We start from the raw sequence: 19,112 nt of genomic DNA, 5'->3' as shown, positions 1-19,112 counted from the left end.
GCTGCTTTTGCTAGTGAATGGAAAAAAAACTGGAGGGATAGGAAAATGCCTGTCAACATTTAATCTTTCCTCTGTAGAACCATAAACACATCCCTTTTCGTCTCCGTTCAGCAAATGTCATCATGAAGAGGGTCTGCCCATAACATCCTGACTATAGTTAACCATTAGGTAATATGATGTACATAGGCAGATATAATGTTCTTCTGACAGTTTGGTGAACAGTTTGCAGGAAACAAGAGTCTTTTGAACAAATCACCCTCACTGCATATTAAAGAGTAAAAAAACGACTAGTTGCACAGATTTTGGCAGGTTCAGCCCAATGGACACTACACGCAGATTTGGGAAGTACAGAGTGGAGCGGGAAGTACTTGATGAGCAGAGACTGGAAGAGGTAACTCAGAGAAAAACATACTCTGACACTCACCTTTCTCTAACAGAACAGCTTAAAGACTCCTTAAGGTAAGGCACATTTTATGGCTTGATGTGTGCTGTAGATGTAGACATCTGGACTGACGTTCTTCTAACTCTAGTTTTGTGTATCGTTAAAATCTCTTTCAGATGTACAATTCCCAAACTGAAACACAGTGTGGTGAGCAGCTTGCCTGTGTTATACTGGCTTCCCAAGTACTCACTCTGGGACTACGGCATGCCAGACCTAATCTCCGGCATCAGTGTGGGCATAATGCACCTGCCTCAAGGTACAGTCCATCATGGTCGAATAAATATTAACAACACTGCAGATAGATGTCATATGTTGAGTGAATTTTAAGACAAGAAGGTATGACAAAAACCTTTGTAGAGATATTTTTTATAAGAAAAAAAGTGTATTGTACTATCAATGTGCTAAATATAAGTGCAAGAGTAAAATGTGTAAGAATTTTACTGTACAGTTGAAATGTTGCACAAATAATGCCAAGTCAGTATTGCACATTGTACATATTTGGCAGTTGAAACAGTTAAGAATTGCACAGTTGAAGATATAAAAAGAGAATAGATTATGGGTTTGCCAGTAATACTCTCCTACTGTAAAAATTGAATGACTTCATTAAAATATTTCTTTGTAAACTGAGACGGATGTAACAAAATTTTTGTTTTTTCACAGGTTTGGCATATGCACTGTTGGCTTCTGTACCTGCTGTGTTTGGACTCTACTCGTCCCTCTATCCAGCACTGATTTACTTCTTTTTTGGAACATCACGTCATATCTCCATCGGTAAGTAGAAAGAATAACTCACTGCACCGTGGCCATTACAACCTCTGTAATAGCACATGTTGCTATCTTTTATTGTGTTCAGGTACATTTACTGTGCTCAGCATTATGGTGGGTAGTGTGACAGAGAGACTTGCTCCAGACACAGATTTCCTCATTTCAAACGGGACCAACATCACTGCAGAAGTTGACATAACGTCCCGGGACTTATACAGGGTGCAGGTGGCGGCTGCTACTACGGTCCTTGGAGGACTTATTCAGGTCTGAATGTCTCACAGAAATTACAATGTCTTATGATGTTGTTACAGCTACCAAAACTCATAAACATATCACTGTTTGTATAGGTGGCACTGGGTTTGGTAAAGTTTGGATTTGTGGGAACGTACTTGTCTGAGCCTCTGGTGCGGGCTTACACAACAGCTGCTGCAGCCCATGCTGTGGTGGCACAGCTGAAATACATCTTTGGAGTTTCACCAACAAGGTTTAATGGTCCACTGTCACTAGTGTATGTGAGTACTGTCAAATATTTGGTTGTAATTGCAGAGTTTTTGATGATACAGCAGCACTGATCAGATTGTATCTGTTGCAGCACAGTTTAACTCTCACAAAACCGTTTGATGTGTGTTCCCTATAATTTTCATTCAACCAGGAAGTCTATTAAGTTACACTAATGCTCAAAAGTTTGGAATCACCTGCTTAAAAAGATTGTTTTGGTCCAGTCAGATGGCCGGAAGGTCTAATCTATATTTTGAATGGTCTTTTATTCTTTTAGATTGTAGAAATTCCTCTTCACATACAAATGTTATGTTGTATATGGAGATCAAAATACTGTGCGATGGTTCAGCCAGACTGACAGAAGATATTTCTGAGCAACAGGTCAATAACAATGGAAGAAAAGTCAAACCATGCTGTGGCGATTTGTTTCCTTTGTCAATTAAAGACCATGCCAGAGATGAACCATTTCCAGAGTAGTTCCAAAAATGCGCCTGGCTGCCTCTAAGCAGGTCGTGGTGACAGCTTCCTTGTAGCGGCCCCCCTTCTCAGTCTGAAACAAGCATGTGTGTTGCAAGACTCAACTGACCTCTCTTTGCATGGGAGACCAGAGGAAAACAAGCACTCAGTTGCTTTTAATCTCTGTCGGTTAGAGTTTAGTTTCTCTCCTGTGTCCTGTTTTTACCTGAGATGTCTGTTTAATTGGACTGTTTCGTTTTTGTTTTCAGCCATACAGGAGTCGTGTTAAGTCACTGATGATGAAAACCAAGCCTTTCTTTTTTCTACCCAGATAATATGTATAAATCACTACTTAAAGCCTCACTCACTGTATTTTGAGCCCAATATGAAAACTTCTTGTGCCTCTCCAATCCTGATTACTTTGCTGTGTGCAGCTAAGCACGTGTGTTTAATTATGTTTAGAAATGAGCCACCTCTTGTTTTTCCTTTCTCTATTTTTAGACTCTGAAGGATGTTTGCTTTTTGCTGCCTCACACTCATCTCCCTACACTGGTGGTCAGTGCTGTGTCCATGGTGTTTCTAATTGCAGCCAAGGAGCTCAACTCTTTCCTCAGTCCGAAGCTGCCAGTGCCGATCCCAGTGGAGCTCATCACAGTCAGTTGATAAGAGGACACACTCTCTGGCCTCGCTTTATGTTATCACCCCTGTGCTCTGTGCTGCTGCTGCTGCTGATGTTGCAGCACTGAAAAAAAGCACAGACACAGTGGAGCCAAGCAGCTGAATCAGCAGCAATGCTCGGGCCTCTGAATTTGTGCAGTTCACAGCAAAAAGGAGATATTTATGGCTAATAATTATGTTCACATCTAGCATATGATTCACCAGGTTTTTAATGATTAAAGGTTTGGCATGTGTTGTGAAATTTAGCTTCTCCCTGTGTGTTTGTGTTTATGATCCGTGTGGTGGCTTCAGATTGTGGCAGGAACATTGATATCAACCTATACCCACTTGAACAGCAACTACACTATTTCTGTTGTTGGAGAAATTCCTAGTGGGTAAGCATTTACGTTATACAGCTGTAATTGTTGAGTCATATTCCCAACTTGTTTAGTACCAACTCATTGCCTTCTTCTGTACTTGTGCACCAGTCTAAGTCCTCCCAGTGTACCAGACGTGAGTCTTTTTGGAGAAGTTATTGGTGATGCTTTTGCATTGGCCATGGTTGGATATGCCATATCTATATCACTTGGCAAAACATTTGCACTGAAACATGGATACAAGGTGGACAGTAATCAGGTAAATCCCAAGTCTCATAAAAAAATGTGTGTAAGTTTGACTCTAATTTAATTTCCCTGCTCATTCATGTGTCTCTGTCTTCATCCTGCTGCAGGAGCTAGTGGCACTAGGTCTCAGTAATGCAGCAGGAGGCTTCTTTCAGTGCTTTTCCGTGTGCGCCTCCATGTCTCGTAGTCTCATTCAAGAGACCACCGGAGGGAAAACACAAGTGAGTGAGCAGCAGAAGTAACAGCATTACATCAGCATGACCTCACAAGTACTGTGAACATGTAACATGCAATAGTGGTGCTATAAATATTCAATGCTGATGACCTATTTAAGGATGATTGAAGGGGTGGGGGGTGAAAAGGAAATGATGTTTAATAAAATATAACCACATTATGAACATAAGCTCCATGTAGAAATTCAAAACCTCATAGTACTAGAACACGCACTGTAGTTTTTAACTTACATTTTATTACACAGCAACTGAATGAGAGAGTGAGTGAGCAAAAAATATGCTTGCAGTGGTAAAACATCTGTCAGACATCAACATCTTACATTAATTAGGGCAGTAACGACTTGTCTTGATGCAATTAAGGTCCATACATGATGTGTTTTTTTTTTTGTTTGTTTTTTGTATCACATTAATCGATTGCCAAAATTCAGATTTTAAGAGACTGTATGGGGCTGAGTTTTAAAGCCACAGTGGTATCATATGAATCTAGAAGACCTGAGGAATCCAGAGGTACAAAACAGGCCATGGTAGCTTTCCAGGAAGGGGAATGCATAACACCCCAAAGTTCGGCTAAATTTTGCGATGGAAAAATGTCATGGCTATTTATTAGAGTTCACCATGAACAAAAACAACCTATCAGCTGAGGATTCACTCATGCAGCTGTCAATCATTGCTCAAGAACTGCAATCAAACTGTCAAACTAGGCAGCGCTGTTCAATAATGAATCAAGATTCTGTTACTACATTGCATATTTCTTGCCTTAAATGTTTTCAGAAACATATGTTCGTGTACTGTTTAGTTAATTTGCTCAGATTTCAAAGGGTTTAATCAGACACCAGACTTAAAAGTTGTTAGAGTACCATTAATAATTGGAAATATGTGTTGCCATATAGTCAAGCTATTCTCCAATGATCAACTTAATCCATCTCTGATAAACAAACTATTCATCGAGTTGTTGAACAAGTATTTCAATACAACGGTTGTGTTGTTGTTGCAGATGGCCGGAGTTGCCTCAGCTCTTATTGTGGTGGTGACTATACTGAAACTTGGACCTCTGTTCCAGGAGCTGCCAAAGGTTCAGTTGCACAATTACTCATCTTTACTACAAAGTAGATTTGCAATAAATATTTGTGATGTATGACATTTTTTGTGTGAAGATAAAAGACATTTTATTTGCCTCATTCACACTTCTTTTTACACACCTGAGTAATCACATTGTGCTTGTTTTAGGCTGTCCTTGCAGTGATCGTCTTTGTTAATCTGAAGGGCATGTTCAAGCAGCACTCTGACATCGTTACACTATGGAAAAGCAGCAAGATTGATTTGGTGAGAGGATAAATTATTACTTATTAAAAGCAACAACTGTGACAGAATTAGCCGTAGTGTCAAAACTGGAAAATGTCATTCTTGTTTCCTTTTCGTCATCATGCTCAAAGATGAGTAATGTCATGCTGTAACCCCCAGGTGGTGTGGTTGGTCACTTGGGTGTCAACACTGTTACTCAATCTGGATCTGGGTCTCGCAGCCTCGATCATCTTTGCTCTGCTTACTGTTATCTTCAGGACTCAACTGTAAGACTCCTTTGCACCACTTTATTCCTCACTGCAGTACCTGAATCCTACTGTGTGTGTGTGTGTGTGTGTGTGTGTGTGTGTGTGTGTGTGTGTGTGTGTCAGTATCAGTAACTGTTGCAGGGCTGCAAGACCTGCCAGATTAGATAAAATACAGTACAGAAACATATTTCGCACATAATAATTTTGTGTATTTTATTCCTTTCAGTCCAACATACTCTGTTCTGGGAAATGTTCCAGGTACAGAGCTGTACGTGGACATAGAGACCCACAGAGAGGTGAAACAAAGATGATAAATCATACATTACAAGCTTTTCAACCCTTGCTGCAAAAAAAGCTAATGATTTTTTGCTATTTGGCAGGCGAGAGAGATTCCTGGTGTTACTATATTTCGCTCCTCTGCAACGGTATATTTCGCCAATGCTGATCTCTACCTCGAGGCTCTGAAAGAGAAGGTTTATACTATCTAATAATAATAATACTATCTGTGAATGTGAATGTTTTCATTAATGAGTAATCGTCTGATTTTTTTTTTAATCCCAAATTATAGTAAAAAAACAACCTGCTTGACACACACTATATATATATATATATATATATATATATATATATTTTACATTTTGCAAACCATAGATATGTTACATTTGTACATTATTTTGTAACCAATACGTTGAATCTTTACATTTCTATGGAACACTGTGGTTACGTTGCAGCACAAAAATCATTTGGTTGTGGTTAGGAAATGATTATGTTGTAGCTTAAAATACCCACATTTGGTGGTTCAAACATAGCTGGGAAATGCTGCTAAAAAAACCACAGATTACGTCAACTTATATATAATGTCACTTTAGAAACAATGATGCAAATGTAACATTCTTGGTTCTTGGCTCGTGTAATGCGACCATTTTATCTTGCACCTTCAAATTCCCCGTTTTACCTGATCATCACTTTGAAAGATATTCAGTTTATAATCATGTGACATAGAAAATCAGCAGATCCTCACATTTGAGTGGCTGTTGTGTAAAGAAATGTTCAGCGTTTTTGCATGAAAACTGACAGAAACATTTAATAGATAATCAAAATTTGATTATTCAGTTTACTAACTGTTTCATGTCTGATCTTTTCTCAGCTGATGGTCAAAGACCTTTACCCTCTCCTCTTCATCTGTTTTCAGAGTGGGCTTGACATCAGTAAAATGATAATCTACAAGAGGAGGCAAGAGGCCAAACAGAGACGTAGAGAAAAGAGGGCTGAGAGACGTGCAAAAAGGCAAGCCAAGAGAGAGGTAACATTACTGCACACATGGATTGGCTATAGAAACTTTACAAAACATTTAAAGGACTTCAATGTTTTTTGTGTGTTTGGCTTATTGGTCACCTTAAAGCGAAAATTTCAAATTTCGGATTCAATTTTTTTTTATTTTTGAAAAAATCACTGTGTCCATAAATCATTTAGACCCAAAAGATGGTTAAATAGGGGCCAGGTTGAAAGGCTTAAGTTTCCCTTTAAATGTGATGACAAACTTGGCACCACAGTCCTGTGACAGTTCTGCCGAGTCGATGGCTGAAGACCACCAACTGTAACATTTGACAGAAGACAAACTAACAAAGAATGAATAAACACTGGTGCGAAACACAATCATTTCTTCCCCTCATACCTCTGCAGAGAAGGGCACAGAAGGCAGCTGATAAGCTCTCTGCAGCACCTGTGTTCTCTGTAGAGGAGGAGGCCGGCTGCTGGAGGGACAGAGGTGTGGACGAGGACGTTAGAGACAAGGAGGAGCCGGGCTGGACAGAGAGGGAGAACGGGACAGTGTTTGTTATCCCGACCACTCCTCGAACACCAGATGGCCCCTGCAGATGGGAGTACCTGAAAGGAGGAGAACCAGACTGCACCAGCTTAGGGTGGATGTCTGAGCTGCAGGACGGGGACACTACCACTCTGGGCTCCAGCAGTGAGGACACACTGAGTCACGACCTGGAGCGGGTCTCCCTTGGGTCACTGGGCAAGTGGACGTGGGATATTCACTCCATCATTATCGACCTCTCCACGGCTAACTTCATTGACACAGTGGCTATCAAGACTATGAAAAATGTAAGTACTAAAAGGACAAATCTTAACAGATGTTGAAAATGTGAGAGAGCCAACACATAACGACATTTAATGATAAATTTAACAGTTCTGTTCCTATACAGTGTGGAGAGCAACAATTTGGCTAAAACAGCACACTTCGTAGATTTTATTCACTAACAACCAGAGCCCTGACTCTCAAAACTGTAAATCTCGCTAATCCCCTTGGGATCAAACGTGACTTTAGAATAAACAAACATGGCAGACAGCTGGCAAAATGAACTAGTTTTGCACTTTTTTTTCTTTTCACAGAAAATTCACAAAAAAGAAATATGAATATAATGAAATAAAATAGCAAGAGGGGTATTTGCATGTTCTTCACATGTCATTTCCCCTCACAGTCCAAAGACATGTAGTTTTTGTAGGTTAATTGGTGTCTCTTAATAGCCCGTAGGTGTGAATGTGAGCGTGAATGTATGTCTCTCGCTCTGTGTCAGCTGCACAGACTGTCTAGAAAAATGGACAACGCGCCTTTACTTACCCCCACCATGCTTAAGTGAGGTTGAAATGTCTGAGATAAAGGTGTTGCCATCTTGTGATGTCATTGAGAGCCAGATTCTGCGCAGTAACGATATCCACAGCGGGGAAGTCTTAACTCACTTCATAGGAAAACCTGCCATGATGATCTTTAAAACCATCAAAAAATAAGGGTTTGCTGACGATTGTCGGGGAGGGGTATCAACTTGAGTCTCATATAATGTGTATCCAAGAGGTAGAAGCACCTGATGAGTGCAGAAGCAGGCACCCGTCAACATTTTCTGGGAAATGTTCTGGTATTTTTAAAGGTTAGTGCAGTGTAACTTTGGGTGATGATAGATATTCTGTATTATTAACAGATTTTCCAGGACTTCAGTGAGATTGATGTAGATATCTACATGGCTGGTTGTCAAGGTAAGTGAGCGCCTTCTAATTTTTCTAGGCTGTTATATATGAAAAGGCTTAATCATGGTGGTAAATTGCTTGCAAATGGTTTTCTCCTCAGCCTCTGTGGTGGAACAATTGGAGCGTGGTGGCTTCTTCTCTGAGTCAATTACAAAGAGACGTCTTTATGCCTCCGTTCATGATGCTGTGCTCTACTGTCTGAATCACAGAGGAGCCACATCGCTCCCCAGATACGAGCCATCAGTGGTGAGTACATGAAGCTGATGTCCATGTGACACTTCATTTGAATTAAACTAAAAACATTTATTTACGTCATTTTAACTGTATTACTTTCCAAAAACGATTTGATTTCAGGACACATACAGCAGCACAAGATTTTAAGGACATCCAGCACTGAAGATGGAATAATTATCTCAAGATAAGGGAATATCAGAAGCAGAGGTGGAGGAAGTATTCAGATCCTTTACCTAAGTATAAATATTAATACCACTGTTAAAAATACTCTGATACAAGTAAAAGTCCTGCATTGAAAATGTCACTAAAGTAAAAGTAAGTAAATATATTCAGGAAAAAGTACTTTAAGTAACAGTAAAACCATCCTAAAATCTAAAAATGATTTAAAAAAGGAAAACACTCCCCCAAAACTCACAATTATTTAAAAAAGAAAACAAAAAACCCTCAAAATTATTTAAAAAGGAAAAAATAACAACCCCAAACTCAAATGTATTTAAAAAGAAAAAAGCACCCCCCAAAAAACACCACAAAAGTTCTAAATTATAAAACAAAAATCACCCCAAACCTTAAAATTCTAAAAAAAATAATAAAAAAACAGAAACAAACATAAAAATTATTAAATAAAGACTGTTTGAATGTTCAAATGATCAATAGTTAACAAAACATCATATTTTATAAACTCTTAATTTGTAAAGTAACTAAAGCTGTCAGAAAAAGTACAAGTAAAAGTAAAAAGTAAAAGTAAAAATATTCAATATTTCCCTCTGAGATGAAGTGAAGTAGCATGAAAAAAACATACTCAAGCAAAGTACCAAAAGTACCACAAATTCATACTTAAGTATAGTCCTTGAGTAAATGTTGTCAGTTACATTCCACCATTGATCAAAAGCTTTTATGAAATTATATTTGTATATTAATAGATCCTAGATAATTGCTGGGTTAAATTTATATTTATACATCTTATCTTTACACTTGGAAGACTGAAGACACATGAGCTTAAATAAACTTTATTCAATATGGGAGAGTGAAAGAGTGCATTTGTAGAGACAAAAATAAATTCATAAAATGACACAAACACCTTTCAAGAAGAATCTGGTAGAAAATAACGAGGAATTCAAGGAACAAATACAAGACAACATGCATCACACTGACAGTGTGTGAGCTTTTTTTTGGTAATGGCAGCAATAACGAGGCTGGACTTTGAAATGTTTACAGGAGCCATTTCAATTTTCAAGTGCAATTTCTGCTCATAGCAACAGCAAAACCTGTGAAGCTAATGCATGCAAAGGACTTTTTATGTGTCTCAACTCCTTTACTGAGTTTCTAGTGCAACATTCCTAAAATGGGAAATTATAGAGAATAAAAAAATAACAGTATAACAATATCCAGGCAATATTTAACAAAAGCATCTCTTTACAGTTGCATAAACCCACTGTGACCTCTTTCCCTGAATAAATCTTATCTCTACATACTGGCCACGGAGGATGCTGCCAAAGAAGTTGTGCACAGGACTGAGGAAGGCTAGGTAGATTATTTTTGTGTATAAATTTTGGTTTATGAGCTACAAGTCTTGATGGACATCAGAATTGTGTATGTCTGGGTTCAGAGTCAGACCGTCATCATCCTCGTCCTCCGGCTGCTGTGAAACCAGCTGCTGGTAGCGAGCCTGGCGCTGGTAATCCGGATCAATGTTGATCCATTTATTTGCGACCCATTTAGTGCCATGGGTGACCACACAGCCTCCATGCAGAGCGTATTCATCCTGCTCTCCCACCCAACCTATTGAGAAAAAAAAATCATTTAATGTTAGTTAGCAGCATCCTTCGTGTCCTGTCTGTTTTCGAGGGCTCACACTGATGTTACGTGCCACGCTGTTAAAAAAAAATCTAGATCAGAATGATCCAGATTTGGAAATCAAATGTTTTGCTATCCTAGATCAACTAATCCATCTTACTTTTGTGCCATTTTTTCGAAGAAACGTTGGATTGGATCCCCCCTGATCCAGATACAAACTTGGATTTGGATTATCAGCTGCACTAAATAGAACTACAAACCACAATGTAGGCTAAGGCTATGTAAAGAACAACACGTAGAGCAGCCAGCTTTGGGTCACTTTAGGTTAAAGTTAAAAATGTATACTTTTTGTTTGATATGGACAGCTTTTTGGGGGATTTTGTATGTGGAGAAAATCCTTCCTTTAAAAAAAAAAAAAAAGATTGTACTGAAGGCTTAAAAGTTGGCTGGAAGTCAACTTTATTTATTTTATCACTGTAACAAATCAAGTGCAAAATATAAATAAATGTATATATTTTACCAATCTTAAAGTTTTATTGCATTATTTGCATTTTTGCTCCTTCTCCCCCCCTTAGAACATCCTATTTTCAAGATTTGATCAAACCCAATCTAAATATGATCAGATTGCTTTTCAGCTGGCACCAATATGACATCAGAAAGATGTTAAACTCTAAATCTCAGTTTGAATGAAAATAGGGTTGACACTGTTTTAAATGTCACAAACAACATCAGTTGTGTGCATGTTAACATGATGACATTTAGTTCATGTTTGCTTCTAGTCCCTTTACCTTATGACTAAATGTTATTATTTTACGTTATGATGATGAAGAGCATGTAGACATGCTGACATTTTGCTCAAAGCACCACTGTGCCTGAGCAGTCTGTTTGTCTTGTTTTGTTTTTATTGGAGGTTCTGTATGCGAACTTTGGAACATTTATACAGCAGCAAACCACTATTTGCTATGTAAAGATACAGTGGAGTAATGGTGTCAAGAGTTGAGAATGAAGTCACGCTACCTCTGTGTGTTGTGATCCGAATTTCTCTGTCCTTTGCTGCAGTGAACTGGTCCAGCTGCATGTGCATCTGTGTATCTCATTGGCTAGCTCATTGTTGCTGCATTGCACTGCTTTCATACGGCAGTTACTGCTGATGTCAGGATGGTCCAACTGTCAACGCCGTTAGCTCTGTCAGCACTGTTCCCGTTGCCATTTATGGAGTTAGCACTGTTAGCTACTAGCTGTCAACTCAGCCACCTCCATGTTGAGAACATATCCATACAACTCATACAGCTCTGAATTTTTCCACAGAGCCCCTTTAGTACTGCGACAGCATTTGCAAACTTATATTTAAATTGATAATACCTTTGGGTTTTAATATTGGCAGACAATGTGGCACACACTGGGCCTCACGCAGCAACAATCCCTTGAATTTCTCTTATTATTGTTGCGTAATTTTCTGATAAGAAAAAATATAGGAGAAGTCAACTCCAGATGCACCAAACATTCTTAACCATCCAAATCTGCTCTTACCGAGGTGTGCTCAATGATGAATCCCACTTCATCATAAGTCACCTATTAGCGTAGGTAAAGCACCCTAAACACTATTTTAGGGCAGGTAGAGTGCTGTGTGCGTAGACTCAAAGACTGCATATGCCCAAGATTGGCGAGATTCCAACAAAAAAAGGCTTTAAGAAGAAAACCTTCAGCAATAGTGAAATTGATGAACTGTTGATAAACTTAAACAAAGTGATTGCGATTTTGAGAAAGTACTAATACCACTAAAAATACTCTGTTAATAGTAAAAAAAATGTTTTTTTATTAAAAATGTTACTTTAGTAAAAGTATGTAAATACAATGAAGGAAATGTATTTAAGTATTAAAAGTCTCCTTGCAGAAAGGTTTAAATAAATGTAATAAATCTAAACGGAAAAGCAGCAACTCCTCATACATATATATGAGAAACTGGAACCATAAAATACTTTAGTAATGTCAAAATACCTCAAATTCATACTTAAGTACAGTATTTGAGTAAATGAACTTAGTTACATTCCAACACTGGTCGAAGAGAGACACACAGAAACTGAAAAGTTATTAAGATCAATGCACCAAGTGTTTCTTTAGCCAAGGAATTTAATAATCCAGTCATTAAAATTACTCTGAAAATTATTTAAATTTGATTATATGCTAGTCATACATTTTTAAAATGTTCCTCAAATATAAAACTTATTTTTCCCTGCCCTGGGCAACAATTTGTGGCGGGTGAAATCGAGATGTTTTTCTCTTATCTTGGTAAGAGTGCTCTGGACCGTTCCAGAACAAAAATATGAAAACATTGGTGTATTCCAAAAATTAATGGGTACTAACAAAAATAAGAAAAAAATGTGGATACAAGCAAAAATAAGAGAAAATCTGTTTGTATGTTGTTTCTTGCATTAGGCCCAATGTGTACATACGAGAAATGCTATTTTTAAAAAATACTTTCAAATGTGCTTACACATCGAATGAAAAATAAATATGTCAGTGCACATTTTCATATTTTAATTGCAACATTATTTGACTAAAATGTACTGCAATTTTTCATAGGAATCCTACCTCTTCCATCAGAAAGGTAGTTGTACCAGAAGACAGCTGTCCCTTTGGTCGGCTTCACCCTCAGATTACTCTTGTCACAGTTTCTTCTGGTGTCCAAAAGATCGACGTCATTCTGTATGAGAGACTAAAACACACACTCAGACTCAGTGACATGGTTTGCTAAACATACGGGCCACGCACCCACTGACAAACGTGAGTTAACACAGACATGAAAGACATGCACAGTATGTACACAATACTTTTGCAGGGCTCTCCCTACACATTTCCAGACCCACACACGATTACGCACCACTTCATCATAGGTCCTGTTGTCTGCCACAGGGAATGCGGTCTCCCCACCCCCCTCAACAGAGTTCAGGTAGAAGAGAACTGTGATGTACCTAGGTGTGCAACACAAATTTAAATTGACACACACATGTATGGTGCAAACAGACACACACATACAAACACTTTGCAAACACACAGAAGCGTAATACATTCACTTCAGAAAAAAACCAACTTGCCCTGTTCTTCTGGATTGATGAGATTTTTATTCATTAATTAAAAAAAACAGAGCAGAAGTGTTTTTTTTCTCGAGTGACTGCATTACGCTTTAAACAAGGCAAGCACACACATTTTTCCAGGTTGACAATGACTAACATGCCAGCTGTCACAATGGAGTTTAGTAATCACACAGCACAGATGAATTCAGATCTGAACATTCACTGATTTTTTTTGCTGAGAAATAGTCAACACCGTGTACCTCGGTAATCTCACCTGCAGGATGTCTCGAAAGGAGTGGAGGTGTTGGCAGCGAGGCGTGTGTGTGTGCAGGCTGTTTCAGGATACACGGGGCCGCTGTCATGGTGGGCATGGTAGTGTCCTCCCTCCTCGTAGCGAACCACCTGGAGTGGCTCACTGAGGTCCACTAGTGCGGGAGGGAGCCGGGTGAGGCGAGTCACCCTTTGTAAGAGAAAGGTAAAGAAAAAATTGAGAAGTTCTGTAAAAAACATGCTAAAACTGTCCTAATTGCAAAAAAAAAGTGAATTACAGTTTATACAGCTATCAGAGAAGCTTCTTTGTCTTTATTACCTTGCCTTGATGTCTTGGAGGACCTGGTGTGCTCCTTTGCCCTGATACAGCCAGGTGTGTCTGCTGTTCCTCACCAGCTGACTCCTTTTCACCCCTCGCTGCAGCAGGAAGCGCTGGAAGGCATCACTGCTCAGGAGTCTGAACTCTTCTAGACTCAGCAAACCTGCCCCAAATACAAGAATGCACATCTTATTCTGAGCCCTTATGTAAGTCTTCTTTTCTTGCATTACTGACAATTTCTGTCGTTATAGTAACTAAAAATAGCATACTGAAGATAGAGACTAGTTTTCAGCATTAGTAGGCTACCATAGTTTAGGGAAATTTGGTTTCTATTACTCTTTGATAGTATGTCTGTATATACAATGGATTTGTGTTTAAATGAGACCTATATTCCTCTATAAACAAACTCCTGATCTATTTCCAATTACACATTTAAACTGAGGCTATAGGGTGCCCCAGGGATGACGTTTTTTCATAGGCCAACCTGGAAACTAGTGTCGCCCTGGTTTCCTCGTCAAAAAGCCTTTGGTATTTTTCCATTGGATTTTGTACTATGGCAGAAAATATACTCTGTGGTAAACAAATGTTTATGATACTTACACATTTTGTTCAGCAAGATAATCTTCACGAATTAACGCCACTTTCACAATTTTTGAAGCCTAAATGTAATCGCCAGAGTTAAAAAGCTAATGCTAGGCTAAAACTAACTACACTACTGTGGCATCGCCACAGCTAAGAGGCTGTAAAGCTGTGATGATGTTCTTTAGTCTCATTTAGCCACTTGTTAGCAACCGTCTTTTTTAAGACACATAGTTCACAGTGAGGAATTTGCTGACGTATTATGTCGTAGAACAAAACTTAAAAGTCTCTTGAGTTTGTGTTAACCACAGACCTTATTTAAGGCTTCTAACCAAAAACCAATTAAAATACCCATTGACTTAGAGACGAGGGAATCAGAGGTGCTAAAATAAACGGATTTCCAGGTTTCAGGACTCATTACTGAGGTTCATTATTCTCTGTAAAATGCAATTCCTCAAGTGGCCACTTGAGGCCGGCTCCAACAGCAGATCATCTAAGGTATCAGTTTTTCCGTCAAGTTACAATTTGTATTAATGGTTTAAAGCCTGTTGTTTGCTGGTGAAAATTAGCATTATGTGATATTATCACAGCAGTAACTGCACTGCCCCAACCAAGCTAGCAGCTGACATTCGGGCTCTCTCCACCCTCCCATTCCAAAACGGTCACTTCTGGCTCCAAAAATCTGAGTTGGCAAAGGCAGAAATGCCAAACTCGAGTCCACAAACCAATGAGTGATGTCACAGAGGCTATGTCCATAATTTTATAGACTATAGTTTTATCCAGTCACATACAGATTCATAATTGTGTCTATTTGCTGTGTATTATTTATTCATCTAAAAATTACTCTCATGTCTATATTAGACCATAACATTTGAAGAGTCGCTATGAGCCAAAAAGGTTGGAAACCACAGCATGAAAGGTTTAAACGATGTGTTCGTTACACTGAAAAATATTTTTACTGTACATAAACAACAAGAATCTTTGTTCCTTTCCAACATTTTTACCAAAACCCACCACTGTTGTTCCCCCTGGCATTTCATGGTTTAGATGTAGCATATTTAGTGAAGTTTATAAGAATGTTCGCAATTATCCCCAAAATTAGACTTAAAATTTAAGAAATTTTACACACATACATGTGCATGAACCACTAATGCACAAACAATGTTTTAAAAATAATATGTATGCAAACAGACACATTTCTGTAAAAAGCACAAAGTTCATTTCTTACCATTACCATCCTTGTCAGCTTTGAGTCCAGCATAGATTTCTCTCAGATTCTCGGGTGTGAGCCAGATGCCGTCCCTCACTCGAGAATGGGTCAGTATCTGTTGTTGGAGGCATGACAGGAAAGATAAGACGAGTTAACTAACTCTGAACTAAAACACGTCTGCGTGTCATGCACCACAGTACAAGCTCACAGTCCATAAACTGACATACACCTCGTGGAGCTGCAACTGTCCGTCCTGGTTGATATCAAGAAGGTTGAAGATCTCCTCTGGGCTCAGGTTGAGCTCCTTGGCCAGCTCTTCCTGCCCTTCTTGCACCATTAGCTGGCTCTCCATCAGACCCTTTAGCTGTGCAAGCTGCATCACAACACGGCACTCATCCTCCGACAAAAATCCAGGGATCTCTGCAGAAAAACCACAGAGCGAGACAAAGTTACACACAGAGCAAAATCTCTTCAGTCAAAAGAATTGCAGCATTTTCTCTGCTGCATGCATTCTTATTTGCTACCATGTTGCACTGTATTTTTTTGTTTTTTTAAAAATAGAATTCAAGTCAGTTTTATTAATATAGCCCAATATTACAAATCACCAATTTGCATCAGGGGACTTATTTCAGTATGGGGAAGTAGGCCTGAATATAACTATAAATCTTGATTTGTGTTTACTTTATATGTAAGTTCACTTGAAGTTAATTTTGTGAAGTTGGTGCAACTTAAAAATGACAAGTGAAACTTGCCTTGTTCTTTCTAAGTGTTCGCAACTTTAGTAAACCCGGTTAGTCTGACTTAACTTGATCATCACAAAGAGGATTTTGCCAATGATGAATTTAGGAGATCTGTGAATTCTGTTTTCTTAACATGTTTCAGAAAATACAAATATGACTGATTAGTTTGCAGCCAGCAAAATACAGATATGAAGCACAATAAACTTGGTTTACTGAAGCTGCTAAAACTGAGAAAGATTGATTTAATTAAACTTGTAATTTTTAAGTTGCAATAATTTCACGAAATGTAGTAAATTAAATAAATAAGCAATCAGTTCTCTAGATTTGGAAAAAAGGTAAAATCAACTTGTCATGATTTACTGTACTCCAGTAAAGATAGTATGTTTTTGCATCATAGCTGTGTTAGGCACAGATGAATTTGTGCTCTTTAGCCAGTCAGCTATGAGACCTTCATTGGAGTAGTGCCTCAGGACTTATTGACCCATTTCATGTAGCCTTGATTGACCTGTGTGAGCACATATATATAAACTAGGTTATGTGTTGGAGGGTGATGAAGATGAGAATAAGGTGGGAGGGTGAAGTGTGTGGTGATGTTTTGCGTTCATCAGGAGAATAAAAAGAAGCCTTTCTGACCACTAGAGGCTCATGTGGGTGTGCTGCAAATTTGTTTTGACACATGGTTGCCTTGGCTCTTACCAAACAGCAGAGGTTTCATACTCAGAGTCCGCATTTCGTGCACTTTGTTTGGCACCAGTGACACCCTCTGAACGTGTCCCACCTGAGAGATAAACCAGAGAGGTGATGTGCATAATGTGCGTGTGAGAGAGAAAAGGACGGAGGGAGTAAAAGAAAGAGTGGGAGTGATGCATCATCACATTACTCACCCTTATCCCCTCGACTCTTGTTAGGGAAACATCACGCAGAAACTCAGGCTTTGATGGCGGACGTCGCGACTCGGGGCGCTGGTGGTCACTGCGCTGAGCGTCATGACTCCGGTTGGCATCTTCCTGTCCGCTGCTGTAGTGCACGTAGAACAGCAGTGCTATAACATTAATGATGTAAACATGAAAAAACACCATCACTACCACGAAGTAGGAGCGGGAGCACACGCTGCTCTTGTGGCAGGAGAGGCGCTCGCACGGCGGCCGGAGCGGCAAGGTCGCGCTCCCGGATGGAGTCGTGTCCTCGGCATCTTGGGGCTCCTGGTTGTCACTCATTTTCTTGATATTCAAGGAGGAGCTGATACTTCCTCAGCGGCAAAGTCCATCTGATTAATCAAACGAGAGGATGATGCTTTGTTGCTCAGAAGTAGCGGATGCGCTGACTGACAGATGTCCAGTGAAATCAGAAAAAGAAAGCGAGTTTCTTAATCTCTGCTGCAGAAATGAAGTCGTTGAAAAATCACAAAAAACAATCACGGAGGGTTCATGATGAAACTGTGCGCGCTTAAGACGAAAAGTCAACTACCACAGACACTGTGTCGTTATCTTTTTTCTCGCCCACAGACAGCAGCGCTGCAGGCTCGGACAGTCTTGTTTACACTGCAGCAGTCCCAGTCAGCAGCGACAGCAAAGCGCACTGCGCATCCCAAAGCACGGCGGAGCTCATCTCACAAACCCGCTCCACAAACCCGCTCCATAAACCTGCTCCAGCATCAACTGAGTACAGCAATCACCATCCGAAATTAAAGAAACGTGATCTGAGAACATAACAAAACATCCCGATATGTAGTATATCTTACTATTGACACGCCATAGCCCGAGCTCTCTGTTCACAGCAACAGTCTGACTACCGTGCAATGCTGACCTCTGGTGACTTAACCCATAACACACTCCTCCCTTTATACCATACAGTGCAGTGCAGTGTGTGTATACTCTCTCTCTCTCTCTCTCTATCACTTCAATTCATTTCAATTCAGTTTAATTCAATTCAATTCGATTCAATTCAAGGATGCTTTACTGGCATGACCATAGTGAAATAGTATTGCCAAAGCACATTTTAACAGTTGTGAACAGTATAGAAAAAGAACAACTAAGCCAATGTCAACATTATCGAACATTATTGAACATTATTGAAATTGAACAAATGTATGGACATCGACAATTAAGCAGTCACCTCCTGCTTATTTTGTTTGGTGAACTTCTAAAAGAGAGATCATAATAGTATTTTTCCCTCACAGTGTAAAAGGTCAAATAAGAGTCAAAAAACACCCATATAAAATAGCCTACCGGCTTTAGTTTTACAGGTGTTTGAGGATATTCATGCCCATATTTGGTGGGCTCTGTAACACTAGTCAAATTTTTAACACATAATTTCATACAGAAACATACAAAGCGGCCAATGAGGTGTTTTGACCACAACCACGTTTTTCTGTTTTTCGTTTTTTATCCCTGAAAAGGGGTTGCTAAATATGGAGTGCCATTTCAAAGTAATAGGCTAATAAATAAATAAAACTAAAAAACGAAAATGATCAATTGATTTATTTCATTGTTGAAATAAACAAAAGTGTCGTTACTGAAATAAATTAAATTGTATATCACAGCGGAATCAACCAATAACAGCAGTGTGCAGTTTCTGGCATTTTCTTTTAGTTTAATTCAGAATATAAATGTCTATTTATGCTAAATAGCATGTGCCA

General features: G+C 39.1%; 2 protein-coding genes across 2 annotated transcripts; one reads left to right on the top strand and one right to left on the bottom strand.

Moving 5' to 3' along the window:
• Positions 1-85: 85 nt before the first annotated feature.
• On the top strand, positions 86-9,020 carry slc26a6l1 (solute carrier family 26 member 6, like 1). Its single transcript, XM_042507814.2, has 19 exons — positions 86-459; positions 559-698; positions 1,103-1,213; positions 1,296-1,471; positions 1,555-1,719; positions 2,663-2,815; positions 3,131-3,213; positions 3,307-3,454; positions 3,549-3,662; positions 4,669-4,746; positions 4,902-4,997; positions 5,136-5,242; positions 5,451-5,520; positions 5,605-5,697; positions 6,417-6,527; positions 6,908-7,336; positions 8,209-8,263; positions 8,355-8,500; positions 8,609-9,020. Exons 1-19 carry the CDS (start codon positions 320-322, stop codon positions 8,633-8,635), a joined length of 2,442 nt encoding a protein of 813 aa, XP_042363748.2. The 5' UTR covers positions 86-319; the 3' UTR covers positions 8,636-9,020.
• A 459-nt stretch (positions 9,021-9,479) lies between these two features.
• Positions 9,480-18,296, bottom strand: p4htmb (prolyl 4-hydroxylase, transmembrane b). Its single transcript, XM_042507837.2, has 9 exons — positions 17,359-18,296; positions 17,171-17,252; positions 15,964-16,154; positions 15,753-15,849; positions 13,946-14,108; positions 13,631-13,816; positions 13,164-13,254; positions 12,875-12,998; positions 9,480-10,267 (listed from the first exon to the last, which is right to left on the bottom strand). Exons 1-9 carry the CDS (start codon positions 17,689-17,691, stop codon positions 10,050-10,052), a joined length of 1,485 nt encoding a protein of 494 aa, XP_042363771.2. The 5' UTR covers positions 17,692-18,296; the 3' UTR covers positions 9,480-10,049.
• Between the last annotated feature and the right edge of the window lie 816 nt (positions 18,297-19,112).

The sequence above is a fragment of the Plectropomus leopardus genome, chromosome 2, assembly GCF_026936395.1.
Source record: "Plectropomus leopardus strain MGB_pleo_1.0 chromosome 2, ASM2693639v1, whole genome shotgun sequence".
In the NCBI taxonomy this organism is placed as follows: Eukaryota; Metazoa; Chordata; class Actinopteri; order Perciformes; family Serranidae; genus Plectropomus; species Plectropomus leopardus.
This window is presented reverse-complemented; position numbering and strand designations above follow the sequence as displayed.